The 15,961-nt window shown below is 43.1% G+C and overlaps 1 protein-coding gene across 1 annotated transcript in view; it reads right to left on the reverse strand.

Annotated features, from left to right (window-relative positions):
* Positions 1–1,589: 1,589 nt before the first annotated feature.
* LOC117826290 (palmdelphin-like) overlaps positions 1,590–15,961 on the reverse strand; it is a 15,394-nt gene continuing 1,022 nt past the window's right edge. Inside the window, exons 2-9 of the mRNA XM_034702241.1 lie at positions 9,587–9,632; positions 9,384–9,464; positions 8,289–8,401; positions 7,763–7,877; positions 7,604–7,628; positions 7,430–7,522; positions 6,740–6,900; positions 1,590–5,188 (exon numbers count right to left, since the gene is read on the reverse strand). Of these exons, the coding sequence (XP_034558132.1) occupies positions 4,148–5,188; positions 6,740–6,900; positions 7,430–7,522; positions 7,604–7,628; positions 7,763–7,877; positions 8,289–8,401; positions 9,384–9,464; positions 9,587–9,631 (1,674 nt within the window). The 5' untranslated portion in view covers position 9,632 and the 3' untranslated portion in view covers positions 1,590–4,147. The remainder of the gene's footprint in view (positions 5,189–6,739; positions 6,901–7,429; positions 7,523–7,603; positions 7,629–7,762; positions 7,878–8,288; positions 8,402–9,383; positions 9,465–9,586; positions 9,633–15,961) is intronic.

A 15,961-nucleotide genomic window follows, 5' to 3' on the forward strand; every position in this document is an offset into this window, starting at 1 on the left:
AAGTACAGTTGAATATCTCTGCTATTCCTCAATCACATGCACATAGCACACTGCTTACTGCAGAGCTATTGAGACCACGCCCCCCACATGCACTGTGCATTCCTCCATCACATGAAGCACAGATGATTTCTAGAATCCTGCAGAGGCTAGGCTTGAGAAGCTTGAGGGAAGATGCTTTTTGATTTGCATGTTGAATGGGACTTTGTTGTAGGGAAAGGGGCTCTCTTCATTTAACATTTTGAATGGGACTTTGTTGGAGGGAGAGCAGCTCTTTTCATTTAACATTTTAAATGGGACTTTGTTGGGATTGCATTTGTGTTAATTTTTGAATGGGTTGGGTCGGGGGGATGAGTAATATTTAACTCAACATTCATGTTTTTGTTCTTCAATGAAAGAATTGATTGTTCAATAAAATATTTAACACTTGATAAAGTTCTACTTACAAATAAATCTGTTTTAAATGTATTATTTTGGATGGATGTCTGCTTATAACAAAACTAATATTTATGCTTTAATATGATACCTTTCCATTCAATTACCCTCAATTCACAGTTCATTTTCATAATTCCCATGGAAATTTACCAGAAATGTTCTACCCCTTTGCAACCCTAATCAAGAGTGGGCTTTTTAAGGAGAGGTTTAATTACAGCTACTTTAGATGATTGAGGCACATAGCCTGTCAGTAACGACATATTGATCATACTGAGTAAAGAAGTGCTAACTAATGGAAGGGCTAACAGCTATATACAGGGGTAATAATCATCTCTTTTGAAGGTTTCTTCACTTTCTCCTCCTCACAATTTTAAACTATCTAAAGATCAACTTCAGCCAGAATGTATGAATGAGTTATAAAGGACTGAAAACACTGCCTCTAAGGTTCAGTCCATCAGGTCATGTGACACAGGACACACGTAAGCCTGAAGAAACGCAGTGAGGACAGACTGGAAATGTAGAAGCGCATCTGGTGAATGTGATGTCTGTGTCTCCACACACTGTCACAGCAGGAAACACGTAACCTCTAATATCTTTAAGACTGTCTCATCTGAAACTTTCACTTGAGTGAAGGATATGAATACTTAGGCCTCCTTTGTCTCTGGGCAGAGCTCTTTGCTGCCACTGAGAGGAGTAATATGAACTCATCACTATGAGTTATGTCACCTGATGACCAGCAGGGGATGCCACAGGACAGAAGCTGAAAGGAAGCCTTGACAGTGTTTTGAAAGTTGCTTCTCTTTTTGTTCCACAGTCACTCTGAAAGAATGATTCCTTGAACAGGCTGTGTAAACAGTTCGTTTTTCATATACTGAACTGCTGGTGTGTTTATTGAAGTATGATATGTTTTATTGAAGGAGATCTTTCACTCATAACTATCACCGCTCCCTCTCTCTCTTATTCTCCTCTATCCCTCTTTCCAGACCCAACTCGGTCAAGGCAGATGGCTGTCTAACATGAGTCTGGTTCTGCTCGAGGTTTCTGCCCGTTAAAGGAAGTTTCTCTGCTGTAACTAGCTAAATACTGTGAGGTGCAATGCTCATGGTGGATTAAGGTGGGGTCAGACTGAGTCTTATCCTGTCTTGGTGTTGGGTCTCTGTTCATAATTTGACATAGAGTGGTCTAGACCTGCTCTGTTTGTAAAAGAGTCTTGAGATTACGTTTGTTGTGATTTGGTGCTATACAAATAATTCTCTGAGTCATGCTGTGTACAGAACAACTGTAACAATACTGTCTGTGTGTACGGAAGTGATGAGTCTGAGTCACTCGAACTACTGTATGTCTATGTGATGGAGCGAGGGGGGGGGGGGAGAGAAGTCAACCGATTTAAAGCTTCTCGTTAAGGACTGGTTGACTGACTGATGCTGCTGGTTAAGGACTGGTTGACTGACTGATGCTGCTGGTCAAGGACTCGTTGACTGACTGATGCTGCTGGTTAAGAACTGGTTGACTGACTGCTGCTGGGTAAGGACTGGTTGACTGACTGATGCTGCTGGTTATGGACTGGTTGACTGACTGATTCTGCTGGTTATGGACTGGTTTACTGACTGATTCTGCTGGTTAAGGACTGGTTGATGCAGCTGGTTAAGGACTGGTTGACTGGCTGTTGCTGCTGGTTAAGGACTGGTTGACTGACTGATGCAAGTAGTTAAGGACTGGTTGACTGGCTGTTTCTGCTGGTTAAGGACTGGTTGACTGACTGATGCAAGTAGTTAAGGACTGGTTGACTGACTGATGCTGCTGGTTAAGGACTGGTTTACTGAATGATGCTGCTGGTTATGGACTGGTTGACTGACTGATTCTGCTGGTTAAGGACTGGTTGACTGGCTGATGCAGCTGGTAAAGGACTGGATGACTGACTGATGCTGCTGGTCAAGGACTGGTTGACTGAGTGATGCAGCTGGTTAAGGACTGGTGGACTGACTGATGCTGCTGATTATGGACTGGTTGACTGACTGATTCTGCTGGTTAAGGACTGGTTGACTGACTGATGCTGCTGGTTAAGGACTGGTTGACTGACTTATTCTGCTGGTTAAGGACTGGTTGACTGGCTGATGCAGCTGGTTAAGGACTGGTTGACTGACTGATTCTGCTGGTTAAGGACTGGTTGACTGGCTGATGCAGCTGGTTAAGGACTGGTTTACTGAGCGATGCTGCTGGTTAAGGACTGGTTGACTGACTGATTCTGCTGGTTAAGGAATGCTTGACTGACTGATGCTGCTGGTTAAGGACTGGTTGACTGACTGATTCTGCTGGTTAAGGAATGCTTGACTGACTGATGCTGCTGGTTAAGGACTGGTTGACTGGCTGATGCAGCTGGTAAAGGACTGGTTGACTGGCTGTTTCTGCTGGTTAAGGACTGGTTGACTGACTGATGCTGCTGGTCAAGGACTGGTTGACTGACTGATGCTGCTGGTTAAGGACTGGTTTACTGTCTGATTCTGCTGGTTAAGGACTGGTTGACTGACTGATTCTGCTGGTTAAGGAATGCTTGACTGACTGATTCTGCTGGTTAAGGACTGGTTGACTGGATGCTGCTGGTTAAGGAATGGTGGACTGACTGATGCTGCTGATTAAGGACTGGTTGACTGACTGATGCTGCTGGTTAAGGACTGGTTGACTGACTGATGCTGCTGGTTAAGGACTGGTTGACTGGCTGATGCAGCTGGTTAAGGACTGGTTTACTGAATGATGCTGCTGGTTAAGGACTGGTTGACTGGCTGATGCTGCTGATTATGGACTGGTTGACTGACTGATTCGTCTAGTTAAGGACTGGTTGACTGACTGATTGCTGCTGGTTAAGGACTGGTTGACTGGCTGATGAAGCTGGTTAAGGACTGGTTGACTGACTGATGCAGCTGGTCAAGGACTGGTTGACTGACTGATGCAGCTGGTTAAGGACTGGTTGACTGACTGATGCTGCTGGTCAAGGACTGGTTGACTGACTGATGCAGCTGGTTAAGGACTGGTTGACTCACTGATGCTGCTGGTAATGGACTGGTTGACTGACTGATTCTGCTAGTTAAGGACTGGTTGACTGGATGCTGCTGGTTAAGGACTGGTTGACTGACTGATGCTGCTGGTTAAGGACTGGTTGACTGACTGATTCTGCTAGTTAAGGACTGGTTGACTGGATGCTGCTGGTTAAGGACTGGTTGACTGACTGATTCTGCTAGTTAAGGACTGGTTGACTGGATGCTGCTGGTTAAGGACTGGTTGACTGACTGATTCTGCTAGTTAAGGACTGGTTGACTGGATGCTGCTGGTTATGGACTGGTTGACTGACTGATTCTGCTAGTTAAGGACTGGTTGACTGGATGCTGCTGGTTAAGGACTAGTTGACTGACTGATTCTGCTGGTTAAGGACTGGTTGACTGGCTGATGCAGCTGGTTAAGGACTGGTTTACTGAATGATGCTGCTGGTTAAGGACTGGTTGACTGACTGATTCTGCTGGTTAAGGACTGGTGGACTGACTGATGCTGCTGATTAAGGACTGGTTGACTGACTTATGCTGCTGGTTAAGGACTAGTGGACTGACTGATGCTCCTGATTAAGGACTGGTTGACTGACTGATGCTGCTGGTTAAGGACAGGTTGACTGGCTGTTGCTGCTGGTTAGTGAATTGGATACTTAGGCATGCACTTGTTAGTCCAGCTAGCAGACGGTGCAGCAGTGTCTGTGTTTTTTCTGGATCTTTCTGATACCTGGTCCCACCGGTCTCCCCGTCTGTCTTGTGTTTCCGTTGGCTGAACTTCCTGTTTGGAAACTGACGCTCTTTAGATGGACGTTGCTGATCTTCTCTGTGTCATGTTGGTCCTCTTCGCTGTCCTCGATGATGACCAGCTCCGCCTTCAGGGAGCCATCGAAATCCTGGCCCTGCCTGCTGTCATCCTGTGCCGTCTGGAAGCCCATAAAGATGGCCGTGATGGGTTCTGTGGCCTCGACAGCGTTGAGGATGGTGTAGTGGGTGTGGTCTTCGTAGAGGGGGGAAGGCACTCTGTCAGGAAGGGATGGGTCACCATACAGAGAAGAGGACTGGTTTCCTTTGTGACTGGAGGGTTGACCCAAGCAGTAAAGTTCCTCTTCATCTATGCTGATGTAATCACTGAGAGGAATATGATTGGCTGGTGTGTAACAGAGCTGAGGTTGGTAGGTAGACACTACTTCCTGGTCATGTGATCTAGGAGGAGGGCAGCCATTGGCTCTGTCCCCAGTGACCCTGCTGTTACTTCTGGTGATGCCGTTGGTGTGGCAGCCCGGCGGTCGGTCTTCATGAACACTGTGACAGTTCCTCACTTGGTACGAACTGTAGTGGCGCTCTTTGTGGTGACTCAACCCACTGAGGTCTCCGTCTCTCAGGTTGCTTTGGTTGTTTCTCTCTTCCTGCCCTCTGCGATGGTTTTCCTGATGACTGTAGCGACGCTCTGCACTTTGTTTTTTCTGCCAGCAGGAGTCTTTCTCCATCTTGTTGTTTCTGAGGAGATGGTTACCATGGGGACCTCCCATGTTCATGAGGTCATATCCCCCCACTGTGCGTCTGTCATCATGGTGATTGTAAAAACAGAGCTCCTCCCTCGTGCTGGGGTTTTGGCTGTAGTTTGGGTGGCTTGCTTGGCGATGCAGCGTGGCGCTCCTCAGCAGCTGCTCCACCTCATTGGCTGATAGCTCGGACACAAAGCTCTGATCATGTGACCCCTGAAAGCAGAGGGAATGTGGGTCACTTATTATAACACAATCAGAGAGGTCGGTGAAAGCAGCATTAATGAAAAGTGAGTCTTTACTTTGAATACGAGTCACAGCCTGCTTCTTCAAATCACTTTGGACTTAAGAAAACTGAGCCATCAGCTGAAACCTTTCAGGGGGGTCGCAGTAAATCCCTGCACTGAAACTTGCCATTATGACATTGTTATTTTTTCCCTTGAAATACATGTGAAGAAGTGTGTTCGTCTTATCTTCAAAGTCAACACTTCTACATGTCAAGACAGCCTTTGTTCACAACAGTGCAGTGAGGTGCCTGAACACCACAGGTACACATACACGGCCCAACTTCAACTTCTGTCCCACAAATATACCCCTCTATAACACTACGCTCCAAACATGCAGGCCTGCTGGTCGTACCTAAAGTCTCTAAAAGTAGTACGGGAGGTAGAGCCTTCAGTTATCAGGCCCCTCTCCTTTGGAATCAACTACCAGTCAGAATCTGGGAGGCAGACACCCTCCCTACTTTCTCTCCTTTTTGATAAAGCTTATAGTTAGAGTTGGATCAGGCTTGGACCAGCTCTTAGTTATGCTCCTATAGGCTTAGACTGCCAGGGAACTGGCACACTGACACACTGGGATCCTATCTCACCCCCTTCCCCCGAACCCCCCATCACTTACTTTAACTCTCCCTGTCCCATTAAAGTTACTAACCATAGACCTTTCTGGAGTCCCTGAGCTCCCTTGTCTCGTAGGTTCCTCTGAGCTGCCGTAGACGTCCTCCTGCTGTGGACGTTCCAGACTCCAGCTGATAAGGACGTGCTGGACTCCAGCAGCAACAGCTACTACTACTCATCTCATCACTATCACCGCTCCCTCTCTCCCTTATTCTCCTCTATCCCTCTTTCCAGACCCAACTTGGTCGAGGCAGATGGCTGTCTAACATGAGTCTGGTTCTGCTCGAGGTTTCTGCCTGTTAAAGGAAGTTTGTCCTCTCCGCTGTAACTAGCTAAATACTGCGAGGTGCAATGCTCATGGTGGATTAAGGTGGGGTCAGACTGAGTCTTATCCTGTCTTGGGTCTCTGTTCATAATTTGACATAGAGTGGTCTAGACCTGCTCTGTTTGCAAAAGAGTCTTGAGATAACGTTTGTTGTGATTTGGCGCTTTACAAAGTAAAGATTGATTGATTGATTGATGATTGATTGAAATATGGTGAAATAAAATAAAAAGGTGACACCTATACAGCCGGAGAAGGACTGATGGTCGACCAGAGTGTAATAGGGATGAGGGAATCCACAGTACCAGGCCTGGTACTGGTCAGCATTACACCCACAAGCTGATCAGGATGAAGTCTGGTAAAAACTTAGACTACTTTCTTTTGTACCTGCTCAGCAAAATCCCTGTTTTGGCAGAATAAGACACCCCAGGGTGGACAAGACCTCTCCACTACACGTTAGGGTCTTGTCTCACCTTGTCGGGACTGGAAAACTTGCTCACTATACATTATCCCTTTCATGTTTACTGTTATTATAACTGAAGACAGTACCTGTTGTGAGCTGAGCGCATAGACACACTTCCTGCCATCATCATAGACCTTGAGTCCGGTGTGTTGGTGTAGCTCCTCAGGAGGAACTGTAGCAGTGGACATGACTGCACTCTCTCCAGTCAGCAGGTTCTTGGTCACATTGATCTCCATGGCAAATAGAGCTGAGACACAGAAAGGACAGAGATATCAAGTTTTTTGCCAAAATAAACTGACCATAGCATGCTTCTGAGTCTCCAGTGCAGTCCACTGGATCACATCTCCAGTTGGCTGCAGCAGCTGTCCTCTGTGGGGTAAACTCTCTGCTGTGTTTGAAACCTAAACAACGCCCAAACTACAGTTTGTTGTTTTTCAGTTTAAAACATGACTCTGATTGTTCAGTCCTCATCACCCGACCCTTCAGAACAATAACAAACATCAGCCCTGACAAGCAGCGGTTAACTCAACACGAGTACTCTGCTGTCAGTGTTGGCTGTACTAGCTGCTGCTGTGTATGTGCAGTCTTTATCTCATCATGTTGTATCAGATATTACTGGAGAGATCATCCTGTCCACCGGTGTACATAGAGCCCTGATGTTTTGCCTTGTGAACATGTGATTTGTGTTTTAATTCTTGCAAGTATGGATGGAGACTGTGACTGTGATCCAATCATGGACCTAAAAGAATAATGTGCTTCAGTAAAAGTGATCCCACTCTTTCTTTGTGAGGTTGGTGCGGAGGGTTTGCTGGCAGCTGGAGGGGGGCGTTCTGGGACTTCAGGGTCCACTGTGGTGACCTGGACAGGCTCTGTTGGACAGAAAACACATCCGTTAACATTTATCTTTTCCGGTTTGGTTAAAAAACAAACATCAGTGTATCCACACTTACGCGCAACAAAGCTGTCCTGAGCCTCCTGAAAGACAGACAAACCCCAGTTACAGCAACGCAATCAAAAAACAAACACAGCTCTCTCTGTGTGTGTGTGTGTGTGTGTGTGTGTGTGTGTGTGTGTGTGTGTGTGTGTGTGTGTGTGTGTGTGTGTGACACCTTGATAATGTCCTCTGCACTTCTCTCCACAGCCTTCAGTCTGTTGAGGATGAAGCTCTCATTGGTGGAGACGATGGACTCTTCTCTCTCCAGAGAAAAAATGTCCATCTCTATCCTGATGAGTCAGAGACACTCTGAGGGTCAGTTACCTGTCACGTAGGTTGTGTTGCTGATTGTCTGTAGGCGTTTTTTGACTGCAGGATCTTTACCCCTGAACTACATGTGTTTCGACTGGTGGACTCAGGGTCTAAATTTAATTTAATTCAGATAATCTCCCCCCCTAAAAAGCCCCCGCTAGAAATTCCCCGTTGACCCGGGACTTCAACCTGCTTTCCAAACGCAGACAACAATGGGGGCACAGGAACCTTTTAGTTCAGGGGAAAGTAGTTCTGGGGGCTAAAAGACCCTTGGAACTCTTGGTCCAAATGCACCTTGTCTCTCTGTGTGTGTGTGTGTGTGTGTGTGTGTGTGTGTGTGTGTGTGTGTGTGTGTGTGTGTGTGTGTGTGTGTGTGTGTGCGTGTGTACCTGTGGATGTTGAGCTGCAGAGCTTTGGTCTCCTGCTGGTCGCACAGAGAGCTCTGTTGTTGTTTGTTGGTAGCTGCTCCCTGCAGCAGCCACTGCTCCCTCAGAGACTTTTTCTGAAGAAGTCAAAGGACAGAGAACAAGCATCAATACTGTATTAAAACCTGGGCCCTTTATTTACATAGTGTGGGGTCTGAATGACATAAAACTGTGTTGCTTTCATTTTGCATTTTTACTGTGTTACACCCAGGTTTTCTATTTTCTATTTTAATCAAACAATTTGCTTTTATTCTGAAAGGAGGGTAAAGGGAAAATACCCTGTTCCATACAGTCACAGGAGTAAATGAAAACAGCTCTCAGTATAGTAATGACATCCAACAAAATTGTAAATGACTGTTTATATAGCACTTCCTCTAGTAAAAGCATGAAATACCCTTAAACATAACTTAATAATCCTAACAACAAGATAAAAATATCATTTTCACTAAAATCTGAACAACTTTAACAATTTGTTCCCCTCACTTCTCAAATGACGGCTGCGCCCCTCCATCAAGGATATTACAGCCTATTTACCTGCTGCACGATGAACTGACATACGGGAGCCATTTGACTTTTCATAATTATTTGTAATTTAAAGTAAAGAGACGATTGAAAAAATGAAGTTCAGGTTTTAAAGCACAATTTCTGTTGAAGCTGAGCAATGTAGAGGTTTCAGGAGTGACAGATGAATGACAGTGTTGCTGATAAGATAAGATAAGATAGTCCTTTACTCATCCCACAACGGGGAATTTCAAGTGTCAAAGTAACAAAGTAGACAGTGCAAAAGAAATACATAAAGCAAACAAGAGCCTATAAAGTAACAACTATAGTAACCCACCATAACCATCCATCCACTGCACCACATCATCATCCGGTCTCATTGATTCATGATATAACTCTTTAATATCTTTACTACATTATTTATATCAAGTATTATTGATCAACAGTATTATGAATGAACAGTATTATGAATGAACAGTATAATTAATGATCACTATAATTAATGATCAGTATTAGTCTTTAATGTGTTAAGAAGATGTGTTTCTGAGCTGAGCAAACCTTCAGGTGCTGCAGTTTGACTTTCTCCTGATCCAGTTCCAGTTTCTTTCGTCTGATATCTTCCTGAATGCGATGTTTCTCCTGTCAAACAGACACAGGTTGTTCAGCTCAAATCACATTCAGAAGAACCATGAAGACATGGTGTATGTTTGAATTGGTATTGAGTGTTTAGGCTGATCTACAGTGCGTGTGTAGAGTATTACAGTGATGGCCTGCAGCCTCTCTTTCAGCAGGTCGGACTCCTCCATGCTGCAGCAGGAGAGGTAAAAAAAAGAGTTTAAAAAGAACAAGTTACATCTGAAATAAAGTTAGACTGAATGAAGACAGAGCAACACAGCAGCATCATAGCTTGATCCACACAGAGCAGAACACGTCAGATCAGATTAGTCTCTTTGAGGAAGGCTGGTTCTTTATACTCTAACCGTTATAGAGGCAAGTCCAAATCCAATTCAAGTCCACTTTTACTCTAACACAGCTTTTTCAATACTTGATTCTGATTGGTTAACACTTCACAACATCAAAACATAGTTTCTCATCAGCGTGCTAAGGAAACATTTAACGTGTGTGTGTGTGTGTGTGTGTGTGTGTGTGTGTGTGTGTGTGTGTGTGTGTGTGTGTGTGTGTGTGTGTCTGAGTGTGTCTGAGTGTGTCTGAGTGTGTCTGAGTGTGTGTGTGTGTGTGTGAGTTTGTGACAGTTGAACATTTAAGAACATTCATTAACATGAGATCAGAACCTGTAGGCACATCAGGAGTCAACATTAATTCATGCAACTCTCCGGTTTGACTCGTGCGTAATTGCGCTAAAGCAACGCACTTCTTGCCCAGGCTACGTACAACATGTCCACAGCTGGAAAACAATTGGCAGGTTAACCAATGCGCGGTATACAACATAGAATATTTGCCATCATCTGCATCAGACACGGTGCAGGTCCATCTGTGCCCCCCGACCCAGACGCAGACCCGGTAAGTCTGTGACAGTTTCAGGCTGGGGTCAGCTTCTTTTCAGAGCTGCCACATGTTTTTGGTGAACATCTTAAAGTCTGACCTCTTTTTTACCTGAATATAAAGAATGACTAATATCAAGGCCTCTATAACAGGGATGAATACATTCAGATTTTAAAGAAGGATGAATATATGAAATGTTGAAACTTCCAGCTGCCACATTTCATAAATGACATGTGAACCTTGTCGTACGCTGATTTCTGCACCAAAATCTGCGCTGGTTCCTACACCAGATTGATAAATGAGGGCCAGTGTGTGGCCAACATGAGTGCCCCTCACAGATGAGGCTCTGTGATTAAACTTCACACCTGGATCCACCAAACAAATCAACTACATATACAGTGCATTGCAAAAGTATTCACTCCTCTTAAACTTTTACACATTTTGTCACGTTACAAGTTCAAACTTACATTAATTGTATTGGGATTTTTATGTGATAGACCAACACAAAGTAGCAAATACATGTGAAGTGGACTGAAAATGATACATGGTGTTATAGAGTTTTTACAAATAAAAAACTGAAAAGTGTGGTGTGCATTACTATTCAACCCCTTTATTTTGATACCCCTAAATAAAATCCAGAGCAACCAACTGCCTTTAGAACCTCATTAGTAAATAGTCTACCCGTGTGTACTTCACTCTCAGTATGAACACAGCTGTTCTCTGAAGGCCTCAGAGGTTTGTTGGAGAACATTAGTGAACAAACAGCATCATGGAGACTGACCCGGAGAGTCCACAGGATGCGTGTGCGCCACGTTACGGCTGCGCAGCGTGTTTGCTCCGCCCGAGGCTCAGGTGGGAGGATCTGTCCACAGGACAAATATTAGTCCTGTACTCCACAAATCTGGCTTTTATGGAGGAGTGTCATCATTGAAAGGAAGCAATAAGAAGTCCTGTTTAAAGTTTACCACAAGCCATGTAGGGACACAGGAAACATGCAGGAGAAGGTGCTCTGATCAGATGAGAACACTGCACATCACCCTGAACACACCATCCCCACCGTGAAACATGGTGGAGGCAGCATCATGCTGTGGGGAGGCTTCTCTTCAGTAGGGACAGGGAAGCTGTCAGAGTTGATGGGAGGGTGGATGGACCAGAACCATCCTGGAAGAAAACCTGTTAGAAGCTCCAAAAGACTTGAGACTGGGGCGGAGGTTCACCCTCCAGCAGGACAACAAACCTAATCACACAGCCAGAGCAACAATGGAACGGTTCAGATCAAAGCATGTTTATGTGTTAGAATGGCCCAGTCAAAGTCCAGACCTGAATCCTGTTGAGAATCTGCGGCAAGACTTGAAGCTTGCTGTTCACAGACTCTCTCCATCCAATCTGACTGAACTGGAGCTGTTTTGTAAAGAAGAATGGGCAAAGAATGCTAGCTCTAGATGTGCAAAGCTGGGAGAGACAAACCCCAAAAGACTTGCAGCTTTAACTGGAGCGAAAGGAGGTTCAACAAAGTTTTGACTCAGGGGGGTGAATGCACGCCACACTTTTCAGTTTTTTATTTGTTAAAAATCTTTAACACCATGTATCATTTTCATCCACTTCACATGTATGTGCTACTTTGTGTTGGTCTATCACATAAAATCCCAATACAATTAATGTAAGTTTGAACTTTTAACGTGACAAAATGTGTAAAAGTTCAAGGAGGGTGAATATTTTTGCAATGCACTGTAAGATACAATGATAGCAGTAATAACGCAGTAAACAAGATACATTTCAACTCCAGTGAAGTCTGTGTTTAGTGAACGGTCATATATAATAATTAAAATGTGATTTAAAGTGCAGCCCTGGCTGTTTCCTCAACACAGCAGTCAGCTCTGTGTGTGTGTGTGCGTGCGTGCGTGCGTGCGTGTGTGTGTGTGTGCGTGTGTGCTTTAATATAGTTTAAGGTCAGGAGGGTTCAGAGCAGGGTTCAAACATATTCACCTTTAAAAAGGGGTCAGAGTGTGTGTGTGTGTCTGTGTGTGTGTGTGTGTGTGTGGGGGGGGGGGGGGGGGGGGGGGGGGGGCTAATCTTAGAGAAAAATATGTACTGCTTCTATTTTCAACATGAACTCTGAGTGAAACTCCAGCTGCGCTCTGTGACACTGACGTACTCCTCTAAAGGAACCTAAAGGTGAGTCTAAAGGTAAGTCCGCTGCCTGTAAGCTCAGCTGTAACCTCCTCCGGCTAAATAAACAGCATGCTAACACGTTAGCGACCCACAGCCTCAGGTCAGCAGGAGAAAGAGCCTCAGACAAACCGGTCAACCCGCTCCAAAACACAGGGAGCATCATCTGCTCTGACTGCTGAACACAAGACACATAGCCTGTCAGCCCGAGGCCAGGGCTCAGCCTGACCCCCCACACACACACACATAGGGTCAGTCAGCTGTCACATTACGTCCTTCATGAAAACCTATTTACAACCAGCCTGTATCTCAGGCTCTGACTTCCCTCCTACAAAATAAAAGCTGGCAGACTTCAGAACGGTCACTGAAAACGGCCAGGAAGTTTCAGGACAGCCAGCCCCGTACGTTTCCACACGTGTCCCTCACAGCCTGAAGTGGACCCTGCTGGACGGGGCGTCAGGAGGCAGGACGTGATGTAAACAGGACACTATGGTGGTCACTGGACGTATTTACATGATATCGAAGACAACACTGCAGCAGTAATGTTGGGCTGGAAAATGTGGTTGTTTGCAAAGAAACACAGAGACACAGAGACACACGTGCAGGGTGTCGCTCAGCCAGTAGGCAGCCGGTAAAGGAGCAGCCTCACTCCGCTAATCTCCTGTTAATGAAGCTGATAATCTGTGTAAACCATCTGCTTGTCTTCAGACAATCCAGAGACTATGTTTGTGTGTGTGTTTGTGTGTGTGTGTGTGTGTGTGTGTGTGTGTGTGTGTGTGTGTGTGTGTGTGTGTGTGTGTGTGTGTGTGTGCACGTGCGTGCATGTGTGCGTGCGTGTGTCTGCAGGGTGAATTGAAGTAAGCAAAAGAAGAAAAGCTGAGCTAATAAAACATGAATGTGTAGAGCTGTGTTGAAGTGAATATTTTTAAAGTATGTTGCATGTTTGCTTTATGTGATCCAAAAACATGAAGTGTTACTCTCTTACGTCTCTTCTGTTGTATCATAAATCTTTCCATTGTTGTCTGCTGGTGATATTTTTTCAGATCATGTGAATTCTGTCTGAAATGTATTCATTTAAAAACTGTGATTCAAACTGTAAATGATCATTTTGTCTCTGACACAGAGATCCTGATGTAAATAAGACCCTGTTTCAATAATACAAATATGCATGAAGCAAATACCCAGAGCTGCTTTGGGTTCTTTATTCATTATTATTGATTATTAATATGAAGTATTTGAATATCATTGATTATCATTCAGCACAGAGTAGAGACCCTGCAGTGGCTGAACTGAAAAACTTCCCCACATGTATTCTGTGGTTGACTGTAAACTGGATTAAAGTTAGTCTGAGGGTGTTCACCTTGTGACAGTGTGAACAGTTGGTCAGTGTGCAGAGAGCAGTAGCCTGAGGAGAAACTGAAGCTTAGAGAGAATTAAGGATTAGCTTCACCTCTCTGTTTGTCTCTGAGAGGCTCACTCACTCTGCTCATGTACAACTTTTAGACCCTTTACACCTGATAAACTTCTGCTTTAACCTGATATAACTCTGTATTAACCTGATATAACTCTGTTTAGCCTGATATAACTCTGTATTAACCTGATATAACTCTGCTTAACCTGATATAACTCTGTATTAACCTGATATAACTCTGTATTAACCTGATATAACTCTGTATTAACCTGATATAACTCTGTATTAACCTGATATAACTCTGTATTAACCTGATATAACTCTGTTTAGCCTGATATAACTCTGCTTAACTCTGATATAACTCTGTTTAACCTGATATAACTCTGTATTAACCTGATATAACTCTGTATTAACCTGATATAACTCTGTTTAACCTGATATAACTCTGTATTAACCTGATATAACTCTGTTTAACCTGATATGATTGTTTTTAACCTGATATAACTCTGTATTAACCTGATATAACTCTGTATTATCCTGATATAACTCTGTATTATCCTGATATAACTCTGTATTAACCTGATATAACTCTGTATTAACCTGATATAACTCTGTATTAACCTGATATAACTCTGCTTAACTCTGATATAACTCTGTATTAACCTGATATAACTCTGTATTAACCTGATATAACTCTGAATTAACCTGATATAACTCCGTATTAACCTGATATAACTCTGCTTAACCTGATATAACTCTGTATTAACCTGATATAACTCTGTATTAACCTGATATAACTCTGTATTAACCTGATATAACTCTGTATTAACCTGATATAACTCTGTATTAACCTGATATAACTCCGTATTAACCTGATATAACTCTGCTTAACCTGATATAACTCTGTATTAACCTGATATAACTCTGTTTAACCTGATATAACTCTGTATTAACCTGATATAACTCTGTATTAACCTGATATAACTCTGTATTAACCTGATATAACTCTGTATTAACCTGATATAACTCTGTATTAACCTGATATAACTCTGTATTAACCTGATATAACTCTGTATTAACCTGATATAACTCTGTATTAACCTGATATAACTCTGTTTAGCCTGATATAACTCTGTTTAACCTGATATAACTCTGTTTAACCTGATATAACTCTGTTTAACCTGATATAACCCTGTTTAACCTGATATAACTCTGTATTAACCTGATATAACTCTGTTTAACCTGATATAACCCTGTTTAACCTGATATAACTCTGAATTAACCTGATATAACTCTGTATTAACCTGATATAACTCTGTTTAACCTGATATAACTCTGTATTAACCTGATATGATTATGTTTTTAACCTGATATAACTCTGTCTAACCTGATATGATTATGTTTTTAACCTGATATAACTCTGTTTAACCTGATATGATTATGTGGTGCCATTTGTAAAGTTGTGCACACCGAAAATAACAGCAACATTTCTCTACATTCAGCTCCGAAACGTCATAGAAATGTAGAGTCAATTTTTAAAGTCAATTTTATATCACATTTAGAGGAATAAATGTGATCACACTTAATTTTGTTGTGAAAAATATATTAAGTTAAAATCATTGTTAAACAAAATGATTAATCTAAATCTAAATGTTAAATGTAATATAAATATAAAGGTTAAATATAAATATACATGTTAAATATAAATGTTAAATATAAATCTTAAAGTTGAATATAACTCTAAATGTTTTTTTCCGGCAGGCAGTCCTGCTATAACCTGTAGGAGTCAGTACTGACAGACTATGGTTAGGATATCTTTATCTCTTTATGAAGCTCTTATTTTGGTACTTCCGCTCGACAGCAGTGTGAATTTGTATATGGCGCTGTTAGTACCAAAATAAAAGCATAATAAAACTAAAGGTATCCCAACCATAGTCTGTCAGTATTGACTCCTACGGGTTAAAGCCGGAATGCCCGCTGTAAATGTTTTAAAGGCAGTTTTGGAGTCCACAAAGAGATTTCACAACACTCAGAGACAGAACTGACCCAGGCT

This window comes from Notolabrus celidotus, chromosome 15, assembly GCF_009762535.1.
Source record: "Notolabrus celidotus isolate fNotCel1 chromosome 15, fNotCel1.pri, whole genome shotgun sequence".
NCBI lineage: Eukaryota > Metazoa > Chordata > Actinopteri > Labriformes > Labridae > Notolabrus > Notolabrus celidotus.